The sequence below is a fragment of the Pinus tabuliformis genome, chromosome Q (assembly GCF_031772625.1).
Source record: "Pinus tabuliformis cultivar Carrire ecotype Pingquan chromosome Q, CPIR1, whole genome shotgun sequence".
Lineage (NCBI taxonomy): Eukaryota > Viridiplantae > Streptophyta > Pinopsida > Pinales > Pinaceae > Pinus > Pinus tabuliformis.
Window position 1 is genome coordinate 1,027,715,819 of NC_142296.1, and position 24,386 is coordinate 1,027,740,204.

Here is a 24,386-nt window from a genome sequence, read left to right on the forward strand (position 1 = left end):
GGCTTCAAATCTGCCACTGATATGTCCTCGCCGGAACGGTCCCTCGTTCTGTGAGATGGGCCCTCAGCTCCTTCGATTCCATATGCCGCTTGAGGTTTTGATACAACCGCTCTTCAACGACTTGTAACATTGGGCAATTTTGTTGGATTCTTATCATGCATCCAACAATTTCTCAAAAATTTTGTCACATAGTGAGAAAAATTGTCGAGCTCTTTGAATAAGCTTTTATTCTGCAACAAAAACTAGGTCTTTGACTTCTCTCGCAAAACCCTCCGACAATAATCGTTGCAACTGGAAATTGAATACCCGCACGATGAGTCGAGATCAAGGCTCTGATACCACTGTAATGTCCCACATCAAAAATTTTGGAACAAACACTTCATATAAAACTATCATGCATTTTCCAGAAGATTGCCATGTAAAACCCAAATCATAAATCTATAGATTCCACAATTTCTCATTAAAAATCACAACATGAGGAATAGTGAGAAATGCAGCAACCAAAATCCAACTTTATTATATATAGATGTATGCCAATACAATAGCTGGGAATGACTCTTTGGTCTCCAAACTGAAACAGAAAAACAATCACTACACCTGTGGATTCTGAATGAATCCACCAAGGGGAGATGGGTGCTCGCCCAATCTCTCTAAATCACCCAAGGGTTTTCGTCCTAGGGTTACCAATGTAGTAGAGAACCAAGTTCTCAACCTCTCATGCAAGAAACAACACTCAATCCAAGATGTCCTCCAATGGCCTCCTCCTCCCCTTTTATAGATTTGATGGCCCCCTCTAGAACCTCCTATTTTATTATTATTTTAATCATGGAGGACTTTTCCCTCTCTTATTTTAATTAAAATATTCTTTTTAATGCAGGAAAAGGGTAAATTGGCCACCATGTCTCCTTAGGTCACTGAAACTCCCATCCAAAAGTCACATCATGTAGATCTTCTTGTTCTGGTTCCAACGACTATTACACTGAGGTGTTCCATCAATTAATCTCCCCGAAATGCCACCTTGAGCATAATTAATTAAGTTATGCCCAATAATAATATTGATTTTTGAAAGTTGTCAGAATGCAATGGAACGAAAGGTAAACTGTGCTGATGACGGAATGTTGTCAAGCGAATGCCATCAAATCCCATAAAAACTCCTCAAAACTCACTCGGAACCCCTGATGACATAAACCTGTTTCACTGACCTAGCCATCCCCTGTCCTAGAAATCCACCCGGGCTGTACTATGAAGAAGAATAAAAATGGGGACATGACATGGGGATATTACATAAGTTAAGTTTTGTATTTTTCACTTGTAAAGTAGTTTTCAATATTGCATTTCGTTTAATTGAAATTGTCATCAAACATGCTGTAATTTTTTTTTATATAAGATAAATCATCGACAAGTTCTTTCAAAATCTCTTATTGTTATTGAGATCTTGCGAAGCATTTAGATTGTATCTCAGTTTCTAGAGAATATCTCAATATTTTTTCAAAAAGACTATTATTTCTGCCTTTTTGAAAGGCACAAGAACAGGAAATTTTATAACTTTGAAAGTAGAAGTGACAAGTTATTTTGTCAGCTTAATAGATACTTAAAGCAGTTTTTCTAGAGCATAGGGAGGTAAGGATGCTAAAAAGTAGCAAATGAGGTAGCTGAGGAGCACGATATCATTTCTGGAATTAGATAGAAATGAGAACAAGCCAAATAAGTGGCACTGAAACATTCAATAGAGTAGTGCAAAGAATGGCATCCACTACCAACAAAAACCTGTATGAAATCTACATATTCAGAAGCAGAAACCATGACCCTTGAATACATACTAGGAAATCCCGCACCGAAGTTGATAGCATGTTGATATTATGTTAAGAGATATGAACTACTATCCCAAAGCCAATATTCTCTTAAGCAAATGTTTCTCTTATTTGTGGTTAAGCACTAAAAATGTAACACATTAATCGGTTAGAAGTTACATGTTTGCAAGCTTGAAAAGTGTAATGAAAAAAAAAACATATTTTTTTAAGCGAAATACTCCCTTGTAAATGTAACAAACACTTATGCTTTGCATAGCCAACATTAATACAATTCTTCTTTTGACTCATGCCACTTGTATTATGCACCAGAAAGGCTACCAGCTTATTAAATTAATCTTCAAGGAGCAGCAAACAATCTTTGTGGCAAATAATAGGGATAAGCACCTTTGCATTGCAAAGTGAGCGCCTCAGATTTGAAAAGGATCCATCACAAACAACAGTAAGAGGAGCAAATGCTTCAAGTTCCTTTCCAGCTGCAGACTTGTACTTTACACCCTTAACAACCCCATCCTTTTCAACCAAAGAAAGTACAGTTCCTTGCTCCAGACAAACCCTGCAATCACATGAACTTTGATTCAAATTAGCTTCTAGTTGATGTTGTTCATACAAGAACGCAATATACATGAATGGAACAAGGCCATTGAACATATTAAATTTCATATTTATGCAAATAGACATAACTTCATGGCTCCTAGTTTATACACACTAACTTCAAGTCTTCAATGCCAACCACCAGGAATCAAGTGAAGCTGGAAAGAGGACTTGAGCTTTGGATTAGTGTAAGTTTTATAACAATAACATGAACACATAAAGAAAACCAAGATTCCATTAATAATGAGAAAGTGAAATCTTTCTTATAAAGAATTACAAGCTAGTCAAGAAAAGTCAATTTATGAATTTCGGATAAACCAAGAAAAACACTAGAAATAAAGCATAAACACATAATAAAATAAAGTCAAAGTGACTTTATTAATACCTAAGTCTAATATCTAATTGACCATTATAATCCGATATTTACTTAACACTCTCCCTTAATGGTCAATCTACTAACTACATCAAGCTTATCCCAACATTTTACATATTTTTCGGGACCCAAAGACTTCGTGAAAATGTTTGTAGTTTGGTCCTTTGTGCGACAAAACGAAAACTCAATAGATCCATCCTCTACAAGCTATCTGATGAAGTGGAAATGTATTTTAGCATGCTTGGTATATTCATGGAAGACTGGATTCTTGGCATGTTTAAGAAGTCCTTGTGTTGTATATGTTTCTCGAAGGCAGTTCTTGGTTGCGAAACTGCACCAAGAAACCAACTCAACCAACTTTAGGTTCAAGCTGGCCCTCAAACCAGAGGGGACTCCCTCAAGTGTTACAAGGCTTTATTATAGTTCATTGTAACTGAACAACAGCCTATGAAGCACAGTGGTCAGATCTAGGGGTTGCTGTATAGGGTGGATGCTTCAAGTTTCCAATATCTGCTTAACAAATAAAGCCCTCTGTTGCAGAGGCCTTATCAAAGTATCAGCGTTCAGCTATGATAGAATAACATAGCTTGAAAGGGTTTGATAGAGGAATAGAAGAGAATTTAGATAATCAAGTATCCTCCCTGAATACCTAATCATCTAACAAGAGCAGAAACATATAGAAGAACCTTTATAGTGAACACAAATATGTTCAAGTATACCATAAAAGCAACAATTTAATGATTTTTGGGTGATCTGGTCGAACACATTGTTCAATTAATTACTTGATATAGAAAATAACATTGCATTAGGGAGGTCAGGGACATTAATACTCAGCCTAGCCCTTTCCAATGTCCCACACTACCTCAAATATATGCAAAAAATATTATGTAATTACAAGAAAATACATACATAAGAAACAAATTCTGTCATTATCTGGAGCTAGAAGCCCTTGATTAAAAACTCTGTAATAGCATACTTCAAAAAAAATCTCAGGGTTTTGGCATCAAGGGCCAACAACCCTTGTTTATTACAATTCAAAGTTATCACTAGCTTTCTAGAAATAAATCAAATAAAAAATAAAACTAAATCTAAAAATAATTAATTGCAAAAGAATTTTGAAATATTGGAGCTGTTGATGACAAATGTGCTTTCAATCTGGAATTAGCCCTTTGACTTGTTGATCATCTTCCTGAAGATCTAAATCTGTTCTCTTAAAATCTGCTAGCTGTCCAACAATCAAGGCAATGAACCTTTGACGGTTGATTCTGTGCCTGGGAAATTCTGCCACTTGTGTCCACAAGATCCCCTATTCTTGAGCTAAACCTCGAACGCTATAGTTGCCAAATGCCCTGCCACCAAAACTGGGATATATTGTTATCTGATAAAATGCCTTTAAATTTGCAATTTAATTCTCTTTCTATTGGTGCTCTGCCTTCGATTCTCCTTTAACTGTTGATTCCAAGTCTAAAAATCTGGAATTGGTGATGTTGAAATTTTCTGGATTCGTCATCAAGCCTTTAACTGCTAATTGATTCATCTCTGTTCCAAGATTGGGGAATCTAATTACCACCTGTTTGATGAACTTGAAATGATGCCAATTGTGCTTGATATTCTCGAATTTGAAGCCTGTAAATGTTGGATGCATCCCTGTAATGCTTTCTTGTCGCTCAAAATGTCAAAATACCCAAAGTTCAGACCTTCTTCCCTTAAGTTCTACTCTCTTCTGCATCTCTAGCATGATATCTGATCCTCCAATAAATTCGACTTTTATGTACAATTGTGGAAAGCTAGATCAGTTAGAATATACTTTAAGGCCTTCACGCATTTCTTTATCTGTCAGAATATTGAAGCTACTGAATTCCTGTCCTTCCATTCTCAGGATTTCAACAGCTTTCACACTAAAACCACATCGAAGTTCTTCAGGAGTGCCCTTCAAAATCCTTCACAAGATTCTGAAACCAATCAGATTGAGTCAAATTCTAACTCGAACAAGAACCTGTTTCATTTGCCTCATGCCAGCATGTAGGATGTCCTCCTTGTAGACTGAATTGAAATCTGTGAGTTTATCAACTTTGAACATAGGCAGAGGAGGGTGAAAGAAAAATACTAATAAATGAACGATCTATACTTTTTCTTTTTTTGCTGCAATGAAAAATTCTTGTAGTAATTGCTCTGGCCATGTATTGGACCAATTCAACACATAGATGAACAGGCTCATCTATTGGTCACAGAACTCAGTGAAGCTTTCACTGAAGAATCTGGTTCCTTTGCTGAGAACTTCATCCTTAAGGTAGAAATGCCCTTTCTCAAGCCCTGAAAGCAGCCCTCCTAGAGCATCAAAAATAAGTGTTCACATACACATTAACAGAGCCATAGCTTCCTTTCTTAACACAACAGAGCCTCTTCAAACAATTTTTAAAAGCTATATCATCTGTTTGGAAACCTGTAATTTCAGTTAACTATAGTATTTATTCTATGGAAGATTAGCGTTTGTTGTGGAAAATGCACTGCTCGTATGAGTGGTGAGCAAAGCCAGGATGAGCTGATAGTGGTGACCAATATTTTCTCCACTCTTTGTTTGAAATATCATGTCGCTCAATAATGGCAAATCATCAGAAACTGTGTCACGACAGTGATCTCCTAGGTGTATCAAGAACTTCCTGAGCAACTTGCATTTTTTGTTGTAGTTGAGTTGAATATATCTACAATGTCCTCCTTCAGAGACCAATGCAATCAATTTTCTGCTCATGCTAGTGTCACTTATGGCTATGGTCATCTCATCCCTAAATTTTTCCAGCCCATTGCTTGTTGCAGACTTAAGAATCTCCCTATAAAATTCCAATCCCTTCAATCATCACAAATTCTTGCATCAAACACAATTACAACCCTTCTTTCGAATCATGTATTTTTCACTTCAGCCTGTCTCTTTACCAAAACTGTCCAGTCATGCTTTCTACACATAAAAAGACACCTGCTGTGAAACTAGCAACGAAATAGCCACAGACTAAACTTAGGGCCACTCGTCTTCTCTGGCAAATTAAAACCATGTACTATCACTGAAACCAGAAGTGGATTGCGGGGCCGGGGGGTGGGGGGCACCTGTGGTAAGCAGTTTTGATGCAGGGGGGTCCACAATTTTCAAAATGCTGCCATGTCAACAAAATTTGTTTGGAGCAATGTTATTAAAAAGGACCAGTCATCTAAACCTCCCAGACTGGGAACCAGTTAGAACCGGACTGGAACCGGTAAAAAAACCGGACCAAAAAACTGGCCAACCAAAAACACATATTGTAATTAAATTTTAATGAAAACCACATATATTCATGTGCATCCATGTTAATCCAAACCATTTATACACAAATAAGCAAACGTTCTCATTTATAAAGCATATAAGAGTGCACATAACCAAAATAAAACCGAGTGCAATCCATCTTTGAACTGAAAATACATCAAAAAACAAGACCTATATGGCCTCTAGCATCCAAAAAATATCTTGCTACAACAAATGCCTACATATCATCAAAATATTTGCCTATGTTGGGATCTTCATCATCAATATCACCCTCTAAGCATTAAAATAAGATAAAAAAATGCTTACAATGTAAATTCAAGATTTTGTTTGAGTGAAGGGTACATTTTTAGTAGGATCATGATAGAGGAGTTCAACAATAAATGTTAGTTTGATACCCTCATACATGATATAATCCAATGGAAACATTGCAATCTCCCCAATCCTGAAAAATTGTTAAGTCTACTGGATTTTGAGTGAGATCTAAAAATCTAATTTCTCCATATGAAATCCAATGAGTTCAAACCCTCTCTCAAACATCCTGAGTCATTTCATGGCAATATTAGAAATTTAAGTAAAAGTAAAGATAATGGAGAATGTCACTTTTACTTTTTTAACATTACCTTGAATTGCATACCAATAGTAGGGCCATATGCTTGAATATTGGGCACCTACACTCGGCTAGTGCCCAACTAAGACAAAACTTAAAAGAAAAAAAGCAAAACAGGCCCCACTTGTTGCATTTTACGTGGCTTTACTGTACCAAACCGACCAAAAATGGTTCAAGTCACTAGTTTGAACTGGTTTTGCCACAAAATAGTCTGCCAGTCTGAACCAATTGGTCCGGTCTGTTCCTGATAACACTGGTTTGGAGAAACAATTAATTGCATACCCCCTCCCTTTGTTAAAGCTCAAATAGCCAAGGGGTTCCACAATCAAATTACCACCATTGATCTTCTTTTGTGTTGGAGAGTATGACACCGAACTTTATCTGTGTGTTCACTGCTTTACCAGATGTTTATTATCGCCCTCAGGAACCATCTATTGAGCTTCTTCAATGGAAATTAATATGGCTGCTTGATCCATTGACTTAGTTTACAAATAATTGTCTCAACGCTAAGAACTGCAAATTTCTCATCTGGGGAATAGGTAATCATGTACGAGAAATAACCAAACTCCAAAACCAATTCTATCTGCAACAAAACGATGTTCCAAAATTCTCATTTGCACATAATGACTTTTGGCAATGGTAATGGTCTTAACATCTGAAACTTAGGAATCGTCTTAAATTGGTGTTTGTCTTGACAATTGGTCGTATACCTTGACAGGTGGACTTTAATAATGTTTTCTGGTGTTTCCTTAGCGGTGTATATGACCCATGTTACTACAAATGTAACAACGATGCATGAGTTTTAACAAACCTTTGAAAATTTCTCAAAATGTTCCCACAAGCAATAACTTTTGTCATGCAGAAAAATTTAACAAACTAACCTTCACGTACTTAAACTTCCACAATGGTTATGATCATCGTTGATTCTTCTTAACATATGAGCTCCTACATTTCAACATCCAGTTGGCTATTCTCGTGCTTTTCCTTTTGTTTCCCAAATATGGGATATATCCCACATGCGGCAATAGAAAGGATATAAAGCGCTTTATATGTTTGAGTTCCCCTAGGATAACTTGATGTGTTGAGCATATAATTCCCTTTGTGGCTCCTCCACTCAGTGCCTTGTGTTGTTATTTGATATGTTGAGTGATGCCTCGATTTAAGTCTGACTAAGTCGCTTGATGAACACCTTGTGTTGTTATTTGATATGTTGAGTGATGCCTCGATTTAAGTCTGACTTAGTCGCTTGATGAACATCGATGACTTGGTGGATAGTGGATTTCAGTGGCATATGTAACATGACTTGAATTTGGAGATTGGGACATATACCTAATATTTTTAATAATCTGGATAGTGGATTTCAGTGGCATATGCAACATGACTTGAATTTGGAGATTGGGACATAAACCTAATATTTTTAATAATCTCCTAATATGAATCATAAGAGGCTGAGACCATGCATAGACTTGTTCTAAGCCCAAAAGGCCCAAAAATCACACTTTGACCCAATTTTGCCATTAAGCTCGAGAGTATAAAAAAATGGTTTTTAATAATCTGGATAGTGGATTTCAGTGGCATATGCAACATGACTTGAATTTGGAGATTGGGACATAAACCTAATATTTTTAATAATCTCCTAATATGAATCATAAGAGGCTGAGACCATGCATAGACTTGTTCTAAGCCCAAATGGCCCAAAAATCACACTTTGACCCAATTTTGCCATTAAGCTCGAGAGTATAAAAAAATGGTTAAAAGAAATTAAATTTTTTAGCTCAAACCCCCAAATTTTTACAAGATTTATAAAAAAAATTGTCACATTTTAAAGGGGTCAAAAGATGTTACAACATCGGCTCCAACTGACAACTGCTTCCCCTGTGGGATGCAGCGAACTAGTAGACCTGTTCCTTTCTGTTGCGTAATGGAGTCATTCCTGCAACCTGTGATCTGAAACGTGCAAACTACAAACTTAAGCCTATAACCTGTTCTAAAACCATAACATGTTTTGTAACCTTTAGGCATACACAAATTTGATTCTGCAAATTTACTTTGAGTATTGTACATGAGGAATGCTCTTTAATCAAAGGAAAGACATGCTAACACAGTTTTCACTGGGATACCAAGCATCATCTTTATCTGACCTACCTGTCTGTTAAAATTGGCAACTAGGGCCAAACTCCATGTGTGTCTACCTATTTATGGCAGCTGATATTTTCTTGGATTCCTCTCGTCGAGAGGTGTAGGATTGATCTAAAGATCATTCGATTCCGACATGTATACATGGAGATATGAATTTATTTGTGTTATGTGACAATTCGTCAAGGTCGGCCAACATCCAAACTACCCCCGCTTGTCCTCAATGTTTCACCATAAATAGAAGAGGTCTTCAAGTCATTTCACACAATCATCTCTTGTGATCTCTCGTAGGTTTTGGTGGTAGGAGAGATCTAAATGGGATACGTTGCCCTAGAGGGTTTGCCCTAGCTCTAGACGTTGTTTGAAGAGATCTATACGCTGCCCTAAATTACAGTCATGGAGCATAAGTATCACGTTGAAGAAGAGGCACCTATGCTGCCCTAAAGGAGGCTCTCCTACGCAGTCCAAGAAGAGGACTTAACGCTGGTATGGAGAAGCCCCAACCACTGCTAAATGATGCCCTAATAGGTTGTCCTAGACCGCAGTCATTAGGGGTGTGTATGCAGCAAGAGGAGGCACTTAACGCAGTCATGATGGTGGCTTCCATTCACTGTCAAAGGGAGCCTCTATATGCAGCTAAAGGAAGCTCCATAAAATCCCTAGCCGTTGTCCTCTACACATAGCTACACAGTCAAAGGGAACCTGAATGAACTCCTAATCCGCAGTAAGAAAGAGACTCATACACAGTTCTAAAGGATGTAATTTAGGTGTTGTTCAAGCAAGGAGAACTAGCGAAAGGAAGCTCCAAACCGCAGCATTTAAATGTGCCATAGGATGCAGTCAATAAGGCTTTAATCCGTAGCTAAAGGGAGCTCTAGTCTCTGTCCTAACCGTAGTAAAGGAGGCCTAAGAAGAGGCTCCTATCTTCTGTCCTAAACCGCAGATCAAGAGGTGACCCCATCCGCAGTTAAGGGTGATTGTCCATAGCTACAGGAGGATGGTCACAAGCAGCCTTACACAGTGACCTAGCCACCGGGATTATGCCTCATTACTGTAGGTGACAACATGGCCATTTGTTTGGGTATGATATGCTGGGCAAAAGTATCCAATAGGGTGGTTACATAAAGTCTGATTGGGTCACTGTGTGAAGGGACAAGCAAAATGAATATGCTGCCTGTAGACTGTGTTAGGCCGCAGGCCATAACACCACAGTCAATTTCGTATGGATATTTGAGGACTCATATCATTAGCATTATGTATGGAGTTGTTGTATATAACACTGATGAGATCTCCAGCTATTAGGGGGTTGTATGATGTTGTTGCAATATGGGGTTGACAGAGTTATTGTCATAGTGGTGGATGCAGCATGGATGCAGCATGGTTGGATGCAGCATGCAGACAGTGTCTTTAAAACCGGAACCAGCGACCGGACCGGTCCACCTAATGAACCGGTTTACCGACCGGAACCGGTCTAACCGGGACTGGTTTGGTCTAAACGAACCGGTTTTAGAAAAATACATTAAATAATTATTTTTTAATGAAAAAAACTATTTTTAAGATTTAAAAGCATGATTCCAAGCCAATAGAGACAAAATATGCAAAGATTGCTCATTTATATACCATGTAAAGGTGAATATATCAAAATGGCACCGAGTGCAATACATATCATCGACAAAATACATAAGCAATGAGGCTCTAAACCACTAAGAAGATACTAATATCACAAGTAAATTTCATCTAAGGAAAATGTTAGGTTTAATATGTTGCCCTAACCATTTTCCAACATGGTATCAAAGCTATGGTTTGTATCCTTGGTAGCTGGAAATATCACTATTTCATCTATAGCTTGATCATTTGGAGATCAAGTATAACAAGACTAGCAAGAAGCTTATACAAAAGAAGAGAACCAAATGACAGACAAAAAGTCTGCCCCTAAATTAAACTAGGTCTGCATAGAGGTCCAAAGTCTGAGGTGTTTCAGAGACACGAGAATCATAGAGGTTCAAAGTCTGGTGTATTTCAGAGACCCAAGAATCACAAAGATCCAAAGTCCGGAGTATTACAGAAACCCAAGAATCACAGTAACTTCGTATAGAAGTCCGAAGATTGTAGGCCTAAGAGGTACAAAATCTTCCTTGGTTAATAGAGGTCCAAAACTATAATGATACTAAAGAAGGTCTGAAGATTTCAGTGGATTACAAAGGTCTGAATTACAATGGTATTTCAATTTTCCCGAATTGCAGTGATATTTTAAGAACTTAGAAAATTGTAGTAAGGTTTGAGAGATGAAGTATCTAGAACATGTATCATTCCTATTGATAAAGTCATGAAAATCATAACCCCTAAACCACTAAACCACTAAACAACTGCGTTTTTTGTCATGTTTCAGTGGGCTGTCCATAAACCGGCCGGTTTAGGACGGAACCGGCCGGTTTGATACAAACCGGCCGGTTCCGTCCTAAACCGGCCGGTTTTGACCGGTTAGGGCCATATTTTGGGCACAGGACAGAGCTGACCGGGTTTATTAGGCCGGTTCGGACCGCCAGCTATCTAACCGGCCGGTTTGACCGGTAACCGGTTTTTGTGGCCGGTTTTTAAAACTATGCATGCAGATGGAATCACCTTGGAGAATCAGTTGAAGCAATATGCCTTAACCTGAGTTCAGATCTGCAATCCTTGTCATCAGATCTACAACCTCTTGTGTCATCTTCATAGAGAAGATCTTTGATGTCTGATCTTCTATCTTGGCAATTCAAAGTGTTGACTTCTGATGTATATGTACTATCTCTCTCTCTGCTGAACCATTGAAGAATATAAGAAGAATTGATCAAGGGTTTCCCCACATTGGGGTTTGTCCCTGGCTAGCGCCACATCTTGTGTCCTCTTGTCTTGGCTTGTTTTCTGCGATTTATGTTTATGTTTTATCTGCACTTTACTATCATGCTGATGTGATTGCTAATCTAAATATTGTCATTGGGCTAATATGAAAACAAATTGAAGTAAATCGCGCTAAGCATAGAACATACCTAAAATTAACATGATATCAGAGCTGAGGCGAGGACAAAGCCCAAGCAAGAGCGAAAGAGAAATCAACGAAGACAGTTGGTCAAATGGTTCCTCATACCTCTTCCGGGCTGAAGTCAAGCTCCGTAAAAAGGCTATCATGGATGGAAGATGTCTCTGAATCTGACATTGGAAGAGCAAGAAGTACTGGATTACTTGAAGGGTAAAATCCCTGAGCCTCCATCAAATACACTAGATGCTACAAAGAACAAGTACACTAAGGGTGGAAAGAAACGCAGATGCCTTGCTTGCAATGAGTTTGGCCATTATGCGAAGGAGTGTCTGAATAGAAGGGACACATCACTTGATGATAATAACAATCATTCCAAGGGCATCTTCAATGATCAAAGGAATGATAGGTAAATGGCTAAGGGAAAAAGGAATGCAGGTCATCAAGGAAATGGCCGACTCTTCAAGCAAAGCAAGGAACTCCAAGTATGAAGCATCAAATGTTGTTTCTGATAAGAAAAAGGAGTATTATCTTATATCGGCCCTCTCCACCACCTCTCATCCGGAATCCTTGGGAAATTGGCTTATTGATAGTGGTCCTTCAAAGCACTTCACCGGATACATGGAAGCTCTCTCTAATTTGATAGAGAAGGAGACAATCATGAAGATTACCCTATCCCATAAAGGATGTAGGGAAGGTTACCCTTCAATTGAATGAGGGTAACATGATTCATTTACAAGAAGTCATGATCTCAAGAAGGACTTGGTGTCCATTTCGGCAATGAAAGTCAAAGGTTTCAACGTGGCATTCATCGATGGAAAGGTACGTGTTTGAAAAAGGAATTTTCAAGATGCTTTTTGGTTCAGGGTTGGCAATTTGTATCAAGTTGCAAGAAGTCCATTGGGGACCATGTGATGTGACACTTCTCTTCTATGGCACCGGAGGTCTGCCCATTGTAAGACCCTACCCAATGTGAGACAGATGGTGACAGGGATGCCTGAATTCAAGGAAGAGTATTAAGGTGCATGTCTGTGATGTACTGAAGGAAATCTTACAAAGGGACTATTCCATCCCATAAAGATTACCCTATCCCATAAAGGATGTAGGGAAGGTTACCCTTCAATTGAATGAGGGTAACATGATTCATTTACAAGAAGTCATGATCTCAAGAAGGACCTGGTGTCCATTTCGGCAATGGAAGTCAAAGGTTTCAACGTGGCATTCATCGATGGAAAGGTACGTGTTTGAAAAAGGAATTTTCAAGATGCTTTTTGGTTCAGGGTTGGCAATTTGTATCAAGTTGCAAGAAGTCCATTGGGGACCATGTGATGTGACACTTCTCTTCTATGGCACCGGAGGTCTGCCCATTGTAAGACCCTACCCGATGTGAGACAGATGGTGACAGGGATGCCTGAATTCAAGGAAGAGTATTAAGGTGCATGTCCGTGATGTACTGAAGGAAATCTTACAAAGGGACTATTCCCCTCATGTAATAGCAAGACCTCAAATGTGGAACAAACCAAGGGGTTTGAGATTCATGATTGGGAATCTCATGTATGCAGGTGGAAGAAAGCTCTCTATGATTTAAAGCAAGCACCCAAGGCTTGGTATGAAAGGATTAACAAGCTATCTGATGAAGCTGAGATTCACTAGGAGTGAAGCCGATCCAAACCATTGCTTTAAGGTTGTGGATGATAGACCTCTCATTTTGATACCTTATGAGGACAACCTCTTTCTGACAGGTGCAGACCCTCTCATTTGCAAAAGTAAGAGGGAGTTGGATTCCAGACTTGGAATGGTGAACTGCAAGCTCGTGACTACCCCAATGGAGCTTAACTTTAAGAAGTTATGCGGTAGCGTTGTCGGAACTGACTTGGGAAATGCCTCTGAGTTCCATCAACTCATAATAGCATTGATGTTCTTGGTGAACTCGCGTGGAGATATATGTTTTGCAGTCAGCATGTTGAGCCATCATATGGTTGAGCCTCATTGGATTGGTGCCAAGAATCTTCGAGATATCTTCGAGACACAATCTCTCATGGGCTGAGATACACTGCTGGAGTTGTGAGGCCGCATCCAATGCTGATCGGACAAGCAGTGTCAAGGACCACAAGAGCACTTATGGGTGTTGGTTCTGCTTCGATATCCTGGATGAGTAGGAAGCAAAAGTCGGTTGTTTTGAGCACCGATGAAGCCATATACATAGCTGTGAGTATGGCCTCCTGTAAAGCTGTCTAGTTGTGGAAGCTCTTATGTGAGTTGTTTGGATACGTGTTGGATACCATCGTGATCTTCTGTGACAACCAGAGGGGGATTCGATTGTTGAGGAATCCCATGTTCTATGATCGCTCCAAGCATACAAACATCAGGTACCATTTTATCTGGGATATGGTACAGCGGGGAGCAAGGCTCCATCACTCTAGGACTGATGTGTAGGTCGCCAATATTCAGATGGAGCCCCTGGGAAAGGTCAAATTCTTGACTTTCCGAGAACGACTAGGAGTCGTGGAGAGACTCTCTCTTGAAGGTCCAGTATAATATGGACATTGAGCTCTGGGAGCTCCATGGGCTTGGGAGTACTCTTCTTGGAGCGATGAGCAACCATAGGGTGAGTGGTTCAGCCTTCCCCTAGTGGTTTGCTATGTAGGCAGGATGAGTGATTCACCCTACTCTTGCCGAGATACAATCATAGGGTGAGTGGTTCAACCTTCCCCTAGTGATTTGTTGTGTACAGGGTGAGTGGTTCATCCTTCCCCTGGGATACCCCATGGCGACATGTAGGCAAGATGAGTGGTTCATCTTTCTCCTGCAGCCTGAGACATCCTACCCATGCAGTCTAGGACTCATGGGAAGTACCTCTCATCTGGCCAATGCATAGGGAAATGAGGATAGGGACCATAGTAGTACCGATGGACGCATCGTGTTACTACCGTACTCCCTAGGCTAGGATGATATTGATTTGGAATCAATTGGAACTGACTTCGGGTTAGTAAGAGTGATATAACTCTCTCTTTTGGAACTGACTTCGGGTCAGTAAGAGTGATATAACTCTCTCTTTTGGAACTGACTTCGGGTCGGTAAGAGTGCTATGAGACACTCTCTTTATTTGGAACTGATTTCGGATCAATAAGAGTGGTATGAGACACTCTTTATTTGGAACTGATTTCGGATCAGTAAGAGTGGTATGAGACACTCTCTTTATTTGGAACTTATTTCGGATCAGTAAGGGTGGTATGAGATACTCTCTTTATTTGGAACTAATTTCGGATCAGTAAGAGTGGTATGAAACACTCTCTTTATATGGGACTAACTTCGGGTTAGTAGAGGATCGTATGATACATTCTCGACCACTTCTTCTTCTTCATAGTTCAGCAGAGTAGTGCAGGGCATTGTGTTGATGGCAGAGATAGTACGGACTGGAAGATGGATTAGCAGATGCAGTTCTCCCTAGTTGAGAGGAAGTGTTAAAATTGGAAACTAGGGCCAAACTCCATGTGGGTCTACTTATTTATGGTAGCTGATATTTTTCTTGGATTCCTCTCATCGAGAATTGTAGGATTGATCTAAAGATCATCCAATTCTAACATGTATTCATGGAGATATGAATTTATTTGTGTTATGTGACAATTCGTCAAGGACGGCCAACATCCAAACTACCCCCACTTGTCCTCAATGTTTCACCATAAATAGAAGAGGTCTTCAAGACATTTCACACAATCATATCTTGTGATCTCTCTCCACTTGTCTTTGGGTTTTGGTGCTAGGAAAGATCTAAAGGGAATACGCTACCCTAGAGGGTTGCCCTAGCTCTAGACGTTGTTTGAAGAGATCTATACGCTGCCCTAAATTACAGTCATGGAGCATGAGTATCACGTTGAAGAAGACGCACCTACACTACCCTAAAGGAGGCTCTCCTACGCAGTCCAAGAAGAGGCCTTAACGCTGGTATGGAGAAGCCCTAACCACTACTAAATGATGCCCTAATATGTTGTCCTAGACCACAGTCATTAGGAGTGTGTATGCAACAAGAGGAGGCACTTAATGCAGTCATGATGGAGGCTTCCATCCACTATCAAAGGGAGCCTCTATACGCAGCTAAAGGAAGCTCCATAAAAACCCTAGCCGTTGTCCTCTATACACAGCTACACACTATCAAAGGGAACCTGAATGAACTCCTAATCCGCAGTAAGAAAGAGACTCATACACAGTTCTAAAGGATGTAATTTAGGTGTTGTTCAAGCAAGGAGAACTAGCACATCTTAGCTACAGTCAAGGAGGGTTCTATAGGCAATTAAAGGAGACTCCAAACCGCAGCATTTAAATGTGCCCTAGGATGCAATCAATAAGGCTTTAATCCGCAGCTAAAGGGAGCTCTAGTCCCTGTCCTAACCGTAGTAAAGGAGACCTAAGAAGAGGCTCCTCTCTGCTGTCCTAAACCGCAGATCATGAGGTGACCCCATCTGCAGTTAAAGGTGACTGTCCATAGCTACAGGAGGATGGTCACAGGTAGCCTTACACAGTGACCTAGCTGCTGGGATTATGCCACATTACTATAGGTGACACCATGGCCATTTGTTTGGGTATGATATGCTGGGCAGAAGTATCCAATAGGGTTGTTGCATAAAGTCTAATTGGGTCACTGTGTGAAGGGGCAAGTAAAATGAATATGTTGCCTGTAGATTGTGTGTTAGGCTGCAGGCCATAACATCACAGCCAATTTCGCACGGATATTTGAGGACTCATATCATTAGCATTATGTATGGAGCTACAGTATATAATATTGATGAGATCTCAAGCTATTAGAGGGTTGTATGATGCTGTTGCAATATGAGGTTGACAGAGCTATTGTCAAAGTGATGGATGCAACATGGTTGGATGCAAGATGGATGCAGCATAGTGTTGGATGCAGCATGGAGATGGAATCACCTTAGAGAATCAGTTGAAGTAGTATGCCTTCACCTGAGTTCAGATCTGCAATCCTTGTCATCAGATCTACAACCTCTTGTGTCATCTTTCATAGAGAAGATCTTTGATGTCTGATCTTCTATCTTGGCAATTCAAAGTGTTGACTTCTGATGTATATGTACTATCTCTCTCTGCTGAACTATTGAAGAATATAAGAATAATTGAGCAAGGGTTTCCCCACATTGGTGTTTGTCCCTGGCTGGCGCCACATCTTGTGCCCTCTTGTCTTGGCTTGTTTTCTGTGATTTATGTTTATGTTCTATCTGCACTTTACTATCATGCTGATGTGATTGCTAATCTGATGATTGTCATTGGGCTAATATGAAAAAAAAATGAAGTAAATTGCGCTAAGCATAGAACATACCTAAAATTAACACTGTCACATGAGGATTTTGCATATTAATAAAAATTTCTAATTTGTTGCCCTCCGTGTTAAACTGGTTCATGATTGTCCCACACTGATCCATCAAATTCATGAAATTTCAGCTCAAAATCTGCATATTCTAAATACTAAGTCCCTTTTCGAGCTTAGTGATTTCCCTTTGTGCTTTTAAAATGAATGTAGTTCCTCTCGTTGTTGGAATTCAAGCTCTATAGTTCAAGCTCTATAATTCATAGCAATAATGAGTGTCAGCTGAGCATGAAAACATGTACGAAAAAATTTCTAATGATGTAGAAGGCTATCCTTATCAACTTGAAAACTTGAGATGGTATTCCAATTTTTTTCTACCAGGTTTAGGATTTGGATAGCGAAGTATATTTTAAAAAAAAATTGAATGGTGAAAATTTTGAAACGATCAAAGGAACAAATGAAAGTGATATTTTGAAACCATGGTATGGATTCCTCCAGCCACGGAGTCACCAATAAAATTTTCCAAACTATTCAACTCTAAATCTTCATATTCCTATCAAACCCAAAACTAAAAACTGCTAAAGACCAATTGATCTATTTGCACACCAACTGCTCAAAATGATTTTATTCAAACACACTATAAATTGAAACTCTATAAACTACACACCGAAATCAACTGATCTACTGCACACACACCTATTTTACTGGACTGGAACTCTGCACTGTTAGGAGTAGTCATACTTCCAGTGTAACCAATTGAGGATTGGGTTAACTGATAGATCACCTTGCATGCAGTTGATAACACAAAAAGTATATACAATATGAACATTAAATTACATGAGCAACTAATACTTACAACCAAATTCTGACGAGTGCATCCTCTATTGATGTCTAAGACTTTTTATCACCGCCAAGAGGAAGAATATGTACTGTTGAAAGCAATTAATATAAGATCTTGAGCGAACACATTAGTGAATACAACTGACATATCAAACCAATGGAATCACCATATAGACAAAGTGGAGCCGCCAAGTGAAAGAAATGCAACCAGTATCAATTATTTAATCCTTGTTCACTAGCAAAGAATAGATCTAATCAAGCATCATTCTCCCAAGGAAAAATATCTTCGTTACTCTGTTCCCCGGCAATGACGCGAAATGTTGTAAACTTGTATATGTTTCTTGAAGGTAGTTCTTGGCTGCGAAATTGCGCGGAGAAACAAACTCAACCAACTTTAGGTTCAAGTTGACCCTCAAAACAGAGGGGGCTCCCTCAAGTGTTACGAGGCTTTAATGTTGTTCACCATCACTGAACAACAAAATATGAAGCACAATGGCCAGATCTAAGCATTGTTGTATAGGCTGGTTGCTTTAGGTTTCCAATCCCTACTTAACAAATAAAGCCCTGAGGCTTTATCAAAGCGTTAGCGTTCAACTATGACAGAATAACATAGCTTGAAAGGTTTTGATAGAGGAATAGAACAGAAATTAGATAATCAAGTATCCTCCCTGAATACCTAATCATCTAACAAGAGCAAAAACATATAGAAGAACCTCTATAATGAACACAAACATTCAAGTATAGCATAGAAGCAATAATTTAATAATTTCTAGGTAATTTGATCAAACACATTGTTCAATTAATTACTCAAGGTAGAAAATAACATTGCATTAGGGACATCAGGAAGATTGATACTCAGCCGAGCCTTTCCCAATGCCCTACACTACCTCAAATATATGCAGAAAGGATCATGTAATTACAAGAAAAGACATACATAAAAAACAAATTTTGTCATTAACTAGAGCCAAAAGTGTAGTGACCTAATTTCTAATTTATAGTAACCAGATAAACACTCAGATGAAGTTTGAAAACAGTAATGCATAAAATCGTAATCTGCACCTACCTGAGCTGCAGGCTGACTTCCGATTCCGCTGCTGAACTGGAAATCCTAAACTGCTGACTGATTTGATTCAGAGGTTTCCATGTTCTTTGTAGAGATGTTGCAATGCAAGACATAAATTTCCAAGACATGTAACAATAACCAATACTTTCTAATAATAATCGGAGATCAAGTAATTGACATAATATGCAAGTACTTCACAAAATAGAAGATTTCTGTTAGTGTTCACTTTGCAACTTCTAGGCCCGTAAATAGATGGAAAAGATAGAACAATATGGAATCATATCAAGTAATTGACTCACTACGTGAGCACTTCACAATTTTTGCTTGGTATTCATTTTGCAACTTGTCGAACCTATAGTAAGAGCTACCTGTTAAAATGAAATATCTCACTTAAGCTGTATCTCTAAAAGATAGAATTTATGAGAACCAATATACTCGATGGGTTCTACAACAGTTTGCAGGTGGACATCCTTAATTTTAAGTAGTTCACATAAACGATAAACTGTTTTTATATTGCACTCCAATTAACAGAATCTACAGATTCTGTAGGTCTTGACAGACGGAAGTGACATTTTCTTATTATAACATGTTGTAAGTCTTGACAAACTGAACAATATATGTGATAATGCTTGTTTCGTTAATAAGAATTTGACATGTTTAAAATTTCTTTCCAGTCAATTCCTTAGCAGTTGAGTGTGGGACCACGAGAGGAAAGCTAGGGTTCTACAGTTGTACAGAAATATAGGTAGGTAGATAGATAAAGAGCACCACATAATTAGTAAGGTGCACATTGACTCGGAAATATAGAGGTCCAAATACTAGGAAATACTAATAAGCTTTGGCATCATCTAGAAGCTCAGCCATGATAAAAATTTTGCTAGCTGAGGCACAACATACATAGAATATGTTTCTGATATCAAAGAGCATTTTAAAACCTCATTCATATCCACGTCAATTGGGAGCAAAATTTATTTATATATATATATATATTTTCAGACGCTCCGAGATTGTCAATGCCAATGTTGCCAATATCGCAAGAATATAGTCAATATCATGATATCTCACCTGGTTCCATAGCAGTTGACCTTTAGTCGGGAAATTTACCATAGACATGTCACGATTAAAATCTAGAAGAGATACAGTTCAGTAGTATAAAATGTAGATTGGGGTTAAACGAAGAAAATAAATTAGGATAAAAGGTGATTATGATTGTTAGAACCAGTTTTGTTTAAGAATGACCCCGTCAAAGCATACAATTAGTACAATTTTGTTCTCTGAAGGATGCTTTGAAAAGTAGCTTTTATAGATTGCACATAACACTTTAATGGTTGATGCAAATTGACTGCAATTGGATTCATAGAAAATTTTGTACTATCATAAGTTCAAATTTCACAATATTTGGCAGAAAACTTGCGTAGATATTATCTGGGAAAGTTTAGTGTGTAGACTGGGCCCCAAAGAAGGTTAAGAACACACAAGTCAACTAAATTTGGCATAAAATTCGACTGGTATCCATATAAGGTGATTAAAAGATTTTATTTTTTTTTTATAAGAGAGCATAAGCAAGAATAATCTATGAGAAATTTGGACCATTTCATTTGGTGGTTGAAGAAATATCTAGTTTTAAAGGTCCTGGAAAATACTGGCTTGCGGAGTTTAATCGTTATTGTAGAACCTTCATAAATTTCAGTATGGAACTTAGTTTTGAGGAATTTATTGAAGCAGTATTGATGATAACAAGTATGGATTTAAACTTTTTACTAGACACTTCTAAAGATTGCACAGATGTTGCAAATTTCATGATGATGGAGCAATTAATCCAAGAAAGTGGTTGACCTCTTTCCAAATCTTTGCACTATTTTAAACTGATAATGCTGCCTTTTCTCGATTCCTAATTAAAGGAATTGATGCAATAGCAAGGTCTTGATGATTTCCTTATGGTTACAAAAGTGCCCATTGCAATAAATTACTATTGTTTTTATATTTATAGAAACAGGCCAAAATGGCCACTTAGTTGCTTGCTTCTTGCGGGCAACAGTAATGGAAGGTGTGAAGAGCAGCCTTCAGACTGACTATATTCTCAAGGTAATGAATTTGGAGGCAAACCAATCTGTAATTCAAAGCTTAAATAAATATTATAGGTAGCAGACACTGCGGATAAACTACCGGTTTCTGGGAAAAACTCTACTAAGTCTAAGAAACAATCTAATACACAGTAGACAAACACACTCACTCATCACTGAATTCTTGTTAAGAACCGTGATAATCCCCTGGACTCAACCAATGATCCAAATCACATAGCCTATTAAAGATAGAAAGAGTAGCATGGTATGGCTGTGATAATGAGAATAATTCTTCTTCAACTACTAAAACAGGTAAAAACATTCGTTATCTACTTTAACTACAACAAATCAAACTTCCAAGAAAAGCTTTCGTTGTATCCAAGCTTCTATTGTGTTTAATAATTCATTAATTCCTATGCAGCAGAAAACAATTTTTTTTTTTTATTTTTTTTTTTTTTTTTTAATATTTTAACCATTTTTGCTATTAAGTGAATGACCCTAGAAATGAAATGCATGTCTAGGTTGTCATCTGATTCTGAGAAACTGATTAGGATATGCTCTAGGCACTCCTTTTTGTTTGCTGGCAACCATTGTTCGTCCAATTCCCATTGACTTATTTCGGTCATTTGTGGCAATGATATAATTTCATTTCATTTCTCAAAAAGAGTTGATGATAATCTCAATGAAGCTCGTAAGAAATGGGTAAAGTAGCTAGACATCCTAAAAATGATAACAATTTTAATTTACCCTTGAAAGCAGAAAATGCAAATTCTACCATGTCTTACTCTTTAATGGCAAGGAGCTCCCAAAATCACATCCTTTTTATAGAAATTTGTTGAACTAAAAACCTGAGAAAACCAAGGATCCAATCCCATTTGAATAGGTTGATGTATATATACACTGAGCTAAATGTCATTCAACCCAAGACCCATTTCATAGTACCATCTAGATGCATGCAAGTTGTAACTACGAATATTTTATGACCATCTATTGACGTACTATAAGATGAATTATATTTGTCATCAAGAAAATGTAACCCAATTTATTCAAGTGTCACGTACCAAAGGGTTATTCCATTAGTGTTTGTACCCTTAATGGATTAGAGCATATATATAATTGTATCAGTTATTTCTTTTTTTGTAATTCATTATTCAAAAGTTTGTCGAACTGAATTAGGTAAATAAAGGAAATCCGAGGAATTACTATGATAAAAGAAAAGCTCACTCTACATGGCGAACTGTAACACTCAAGATCTGTCGAATACTTTTAACAGAAGGTGAAACTAAATGATTTCATTAGTAACTTAAGTTTGTCTACAAGTGATTCTCTCTCTGTATTCCCATTTATCCCAACATCACTCTGGCAAGGGACACAGGAAACCTGAAGCCTGATAAATTGCTTCTAATCAGATTGTGAGCGAGGAACCTGAACCCTGACAATTTTCTGTCATCTGCTTCTGCTTCACTCTTTATTTCTTGAATTTTACTTCTTACTTGACTGGTCAACTCCTAAGAATGTGACTCAGTTGAGAGAATTTTAATATGCAATTTATATAGGAAGTTTTGTTTTTGGAAGCATCATGGCACACCTCACATATCTTACCAATAAGGATTAATTTAAATGGATGGAGGCTGCAGGGGTACCTTCTGACAAATGAAAAAGGCCCAGCCATATTTCTCAGACTTTTGAAGTGAAATACGATGCTTTGGGAACTGGCATGAATATAGTGGTCATGCAATTCAGCAGCCTATTGTGACTGACAAGGAAAAGTTATTATGCATCTATGATTAGGAAATGTTGACCCTCCATATTTATTGGGACAGCACCTCAAAAAGGGCATGAGACTTTATTTATTTTCACAGTGGAATTTTAGTGAAGTAGGAAAGTAAACTACAAGGTTTTTACTTTGAAAATCAATATAAGAAAGGCATAAATAATGTTTTCAGTCGATTTCTTATCTATGCTATCTGAGCTGAGTACCATCGGAGAAAAAGAAAAAAGAACATTATCAACTGAATATGCTAAAGATGAGAGGTCTGCTCATGCTACAAAACTCAAGAAGGGCCCAAGACTATGGTAATGGGTATATATATTTTCAAGCAATCTGATTTTTTTTTTTTTTTTTTTTTTTTTTTTTAATAAGAATTGCAGATATATAATACCGAATTCTATATTTTAAGAAGGCAGTGGTAGAAGAATGTCATTCTCCATTTGTTATTGTACATTGAGAATTAGTTCATTCTAAATTAATAATGATGTGTCAGCCTACCATCCCAGTTATTTGGTGCACAGTAGATGATCATCTCGATAAAAGCTCCTCACTATTGGCATTCTTCCCTATAGCTGATATTTACCTTAATCGGTAGATACTGTCAGTACAGTTTCAACATTTACAGCAAAACCACCTATCGAACATATTTCTCACTTTTGTACAATGCAAATGAGCTTTCTGAAGAAAATGCTAAAAAAATTGACACTAGCATTCACAGGTGAGAGAAACCATAAAGTAAAAAGGTAAATTACATACAGATTAAAACTAGTCAACGGAACATTTGCATCCAAAAGTAGAAAAGAAAACGGAAATAGTGCAGATAGAAATAATATTTCAAAAATCAAGATAAGGTAAACGCTACAGACATGATGTAGGGTGTAATGTTCTTGCACCCCATCCCGAAATACCCCACGGATTTAATGTCTTTAAAAGACCTATGCAAAAATAAAATCAGTATTTACAGTAAAATCTAAATAAATAAATAATTAATTAATTTAAGTGAAACAACAAAGGATTAAGAACATAGAAATCGCCTCACGGTTATTTTAAAGCCAATATACTCTGTATATTGCCGTATTGCAAAATAATGTTACGCGGCAGCGGATGAACACAAAGTAAATTCAATTTTTTTTTTTTCACAGATATGCATGGGCAGGCAAGATCGGATATACCATATACTATAAAAAAAAGATGGATTCACATAGCTAGATTCAGAGTTGAAGTGTGCTCTGTAAAAATAATGAGGAATCAATCGATCAATTGTTAGTACACTGTCAATTCACAAGGGTAGTGTGGTATGAGATTCTGAAAATAAATACCAGATAGGGGATGCAGCAATGAATGGAGGAGCAGAGCAATATATGCAAAATCACGTGCACAGTACTCTTTACATTGTATATTCAGTGGAATTTCTCACAGTACGATTGAGTATTCATCGGATGGACTCTAGGATGTGGGCTGACATCAAAGCAGAGGATTCGCCAGAAGCACGTCTTAAATTCTACCCTC

General features: G+C 37.9%; 1 protein-coding gene across 2 annotated transcripts in view; it reads right to left on the reverse strand.

Annotated features, from left to right (window-relative positions):
* The window catches only part of LOC149222993 (squalene monooxygenase SE1-like), a 187,587-nt gene that overhangs the window by 80,212 nt on the left and 82,989 nt on the right, over positions 1-24,386 (reverse strand). Inside the window, exons 4-5 of one of the 2 annotated variants that reach the window (XM_089385704.1) lie at positions 19,044-19,127; positions 2,196-2,364 (exon numbers count right to left, since the gene is read on the reverse strand). In XM_089385704.1, coding sequence (XP_089241830.1) covers positions 2,196-2,364; positions 19,044-19,127 — 253 coding nt within the window. The remainder of the gene's footprint in view (positions 1-2,195; positions 2,365-19,043; positions 19,128-24,386) is intronic. The other variant, XM_089385705.1, reaches the window with a different exon arrangement.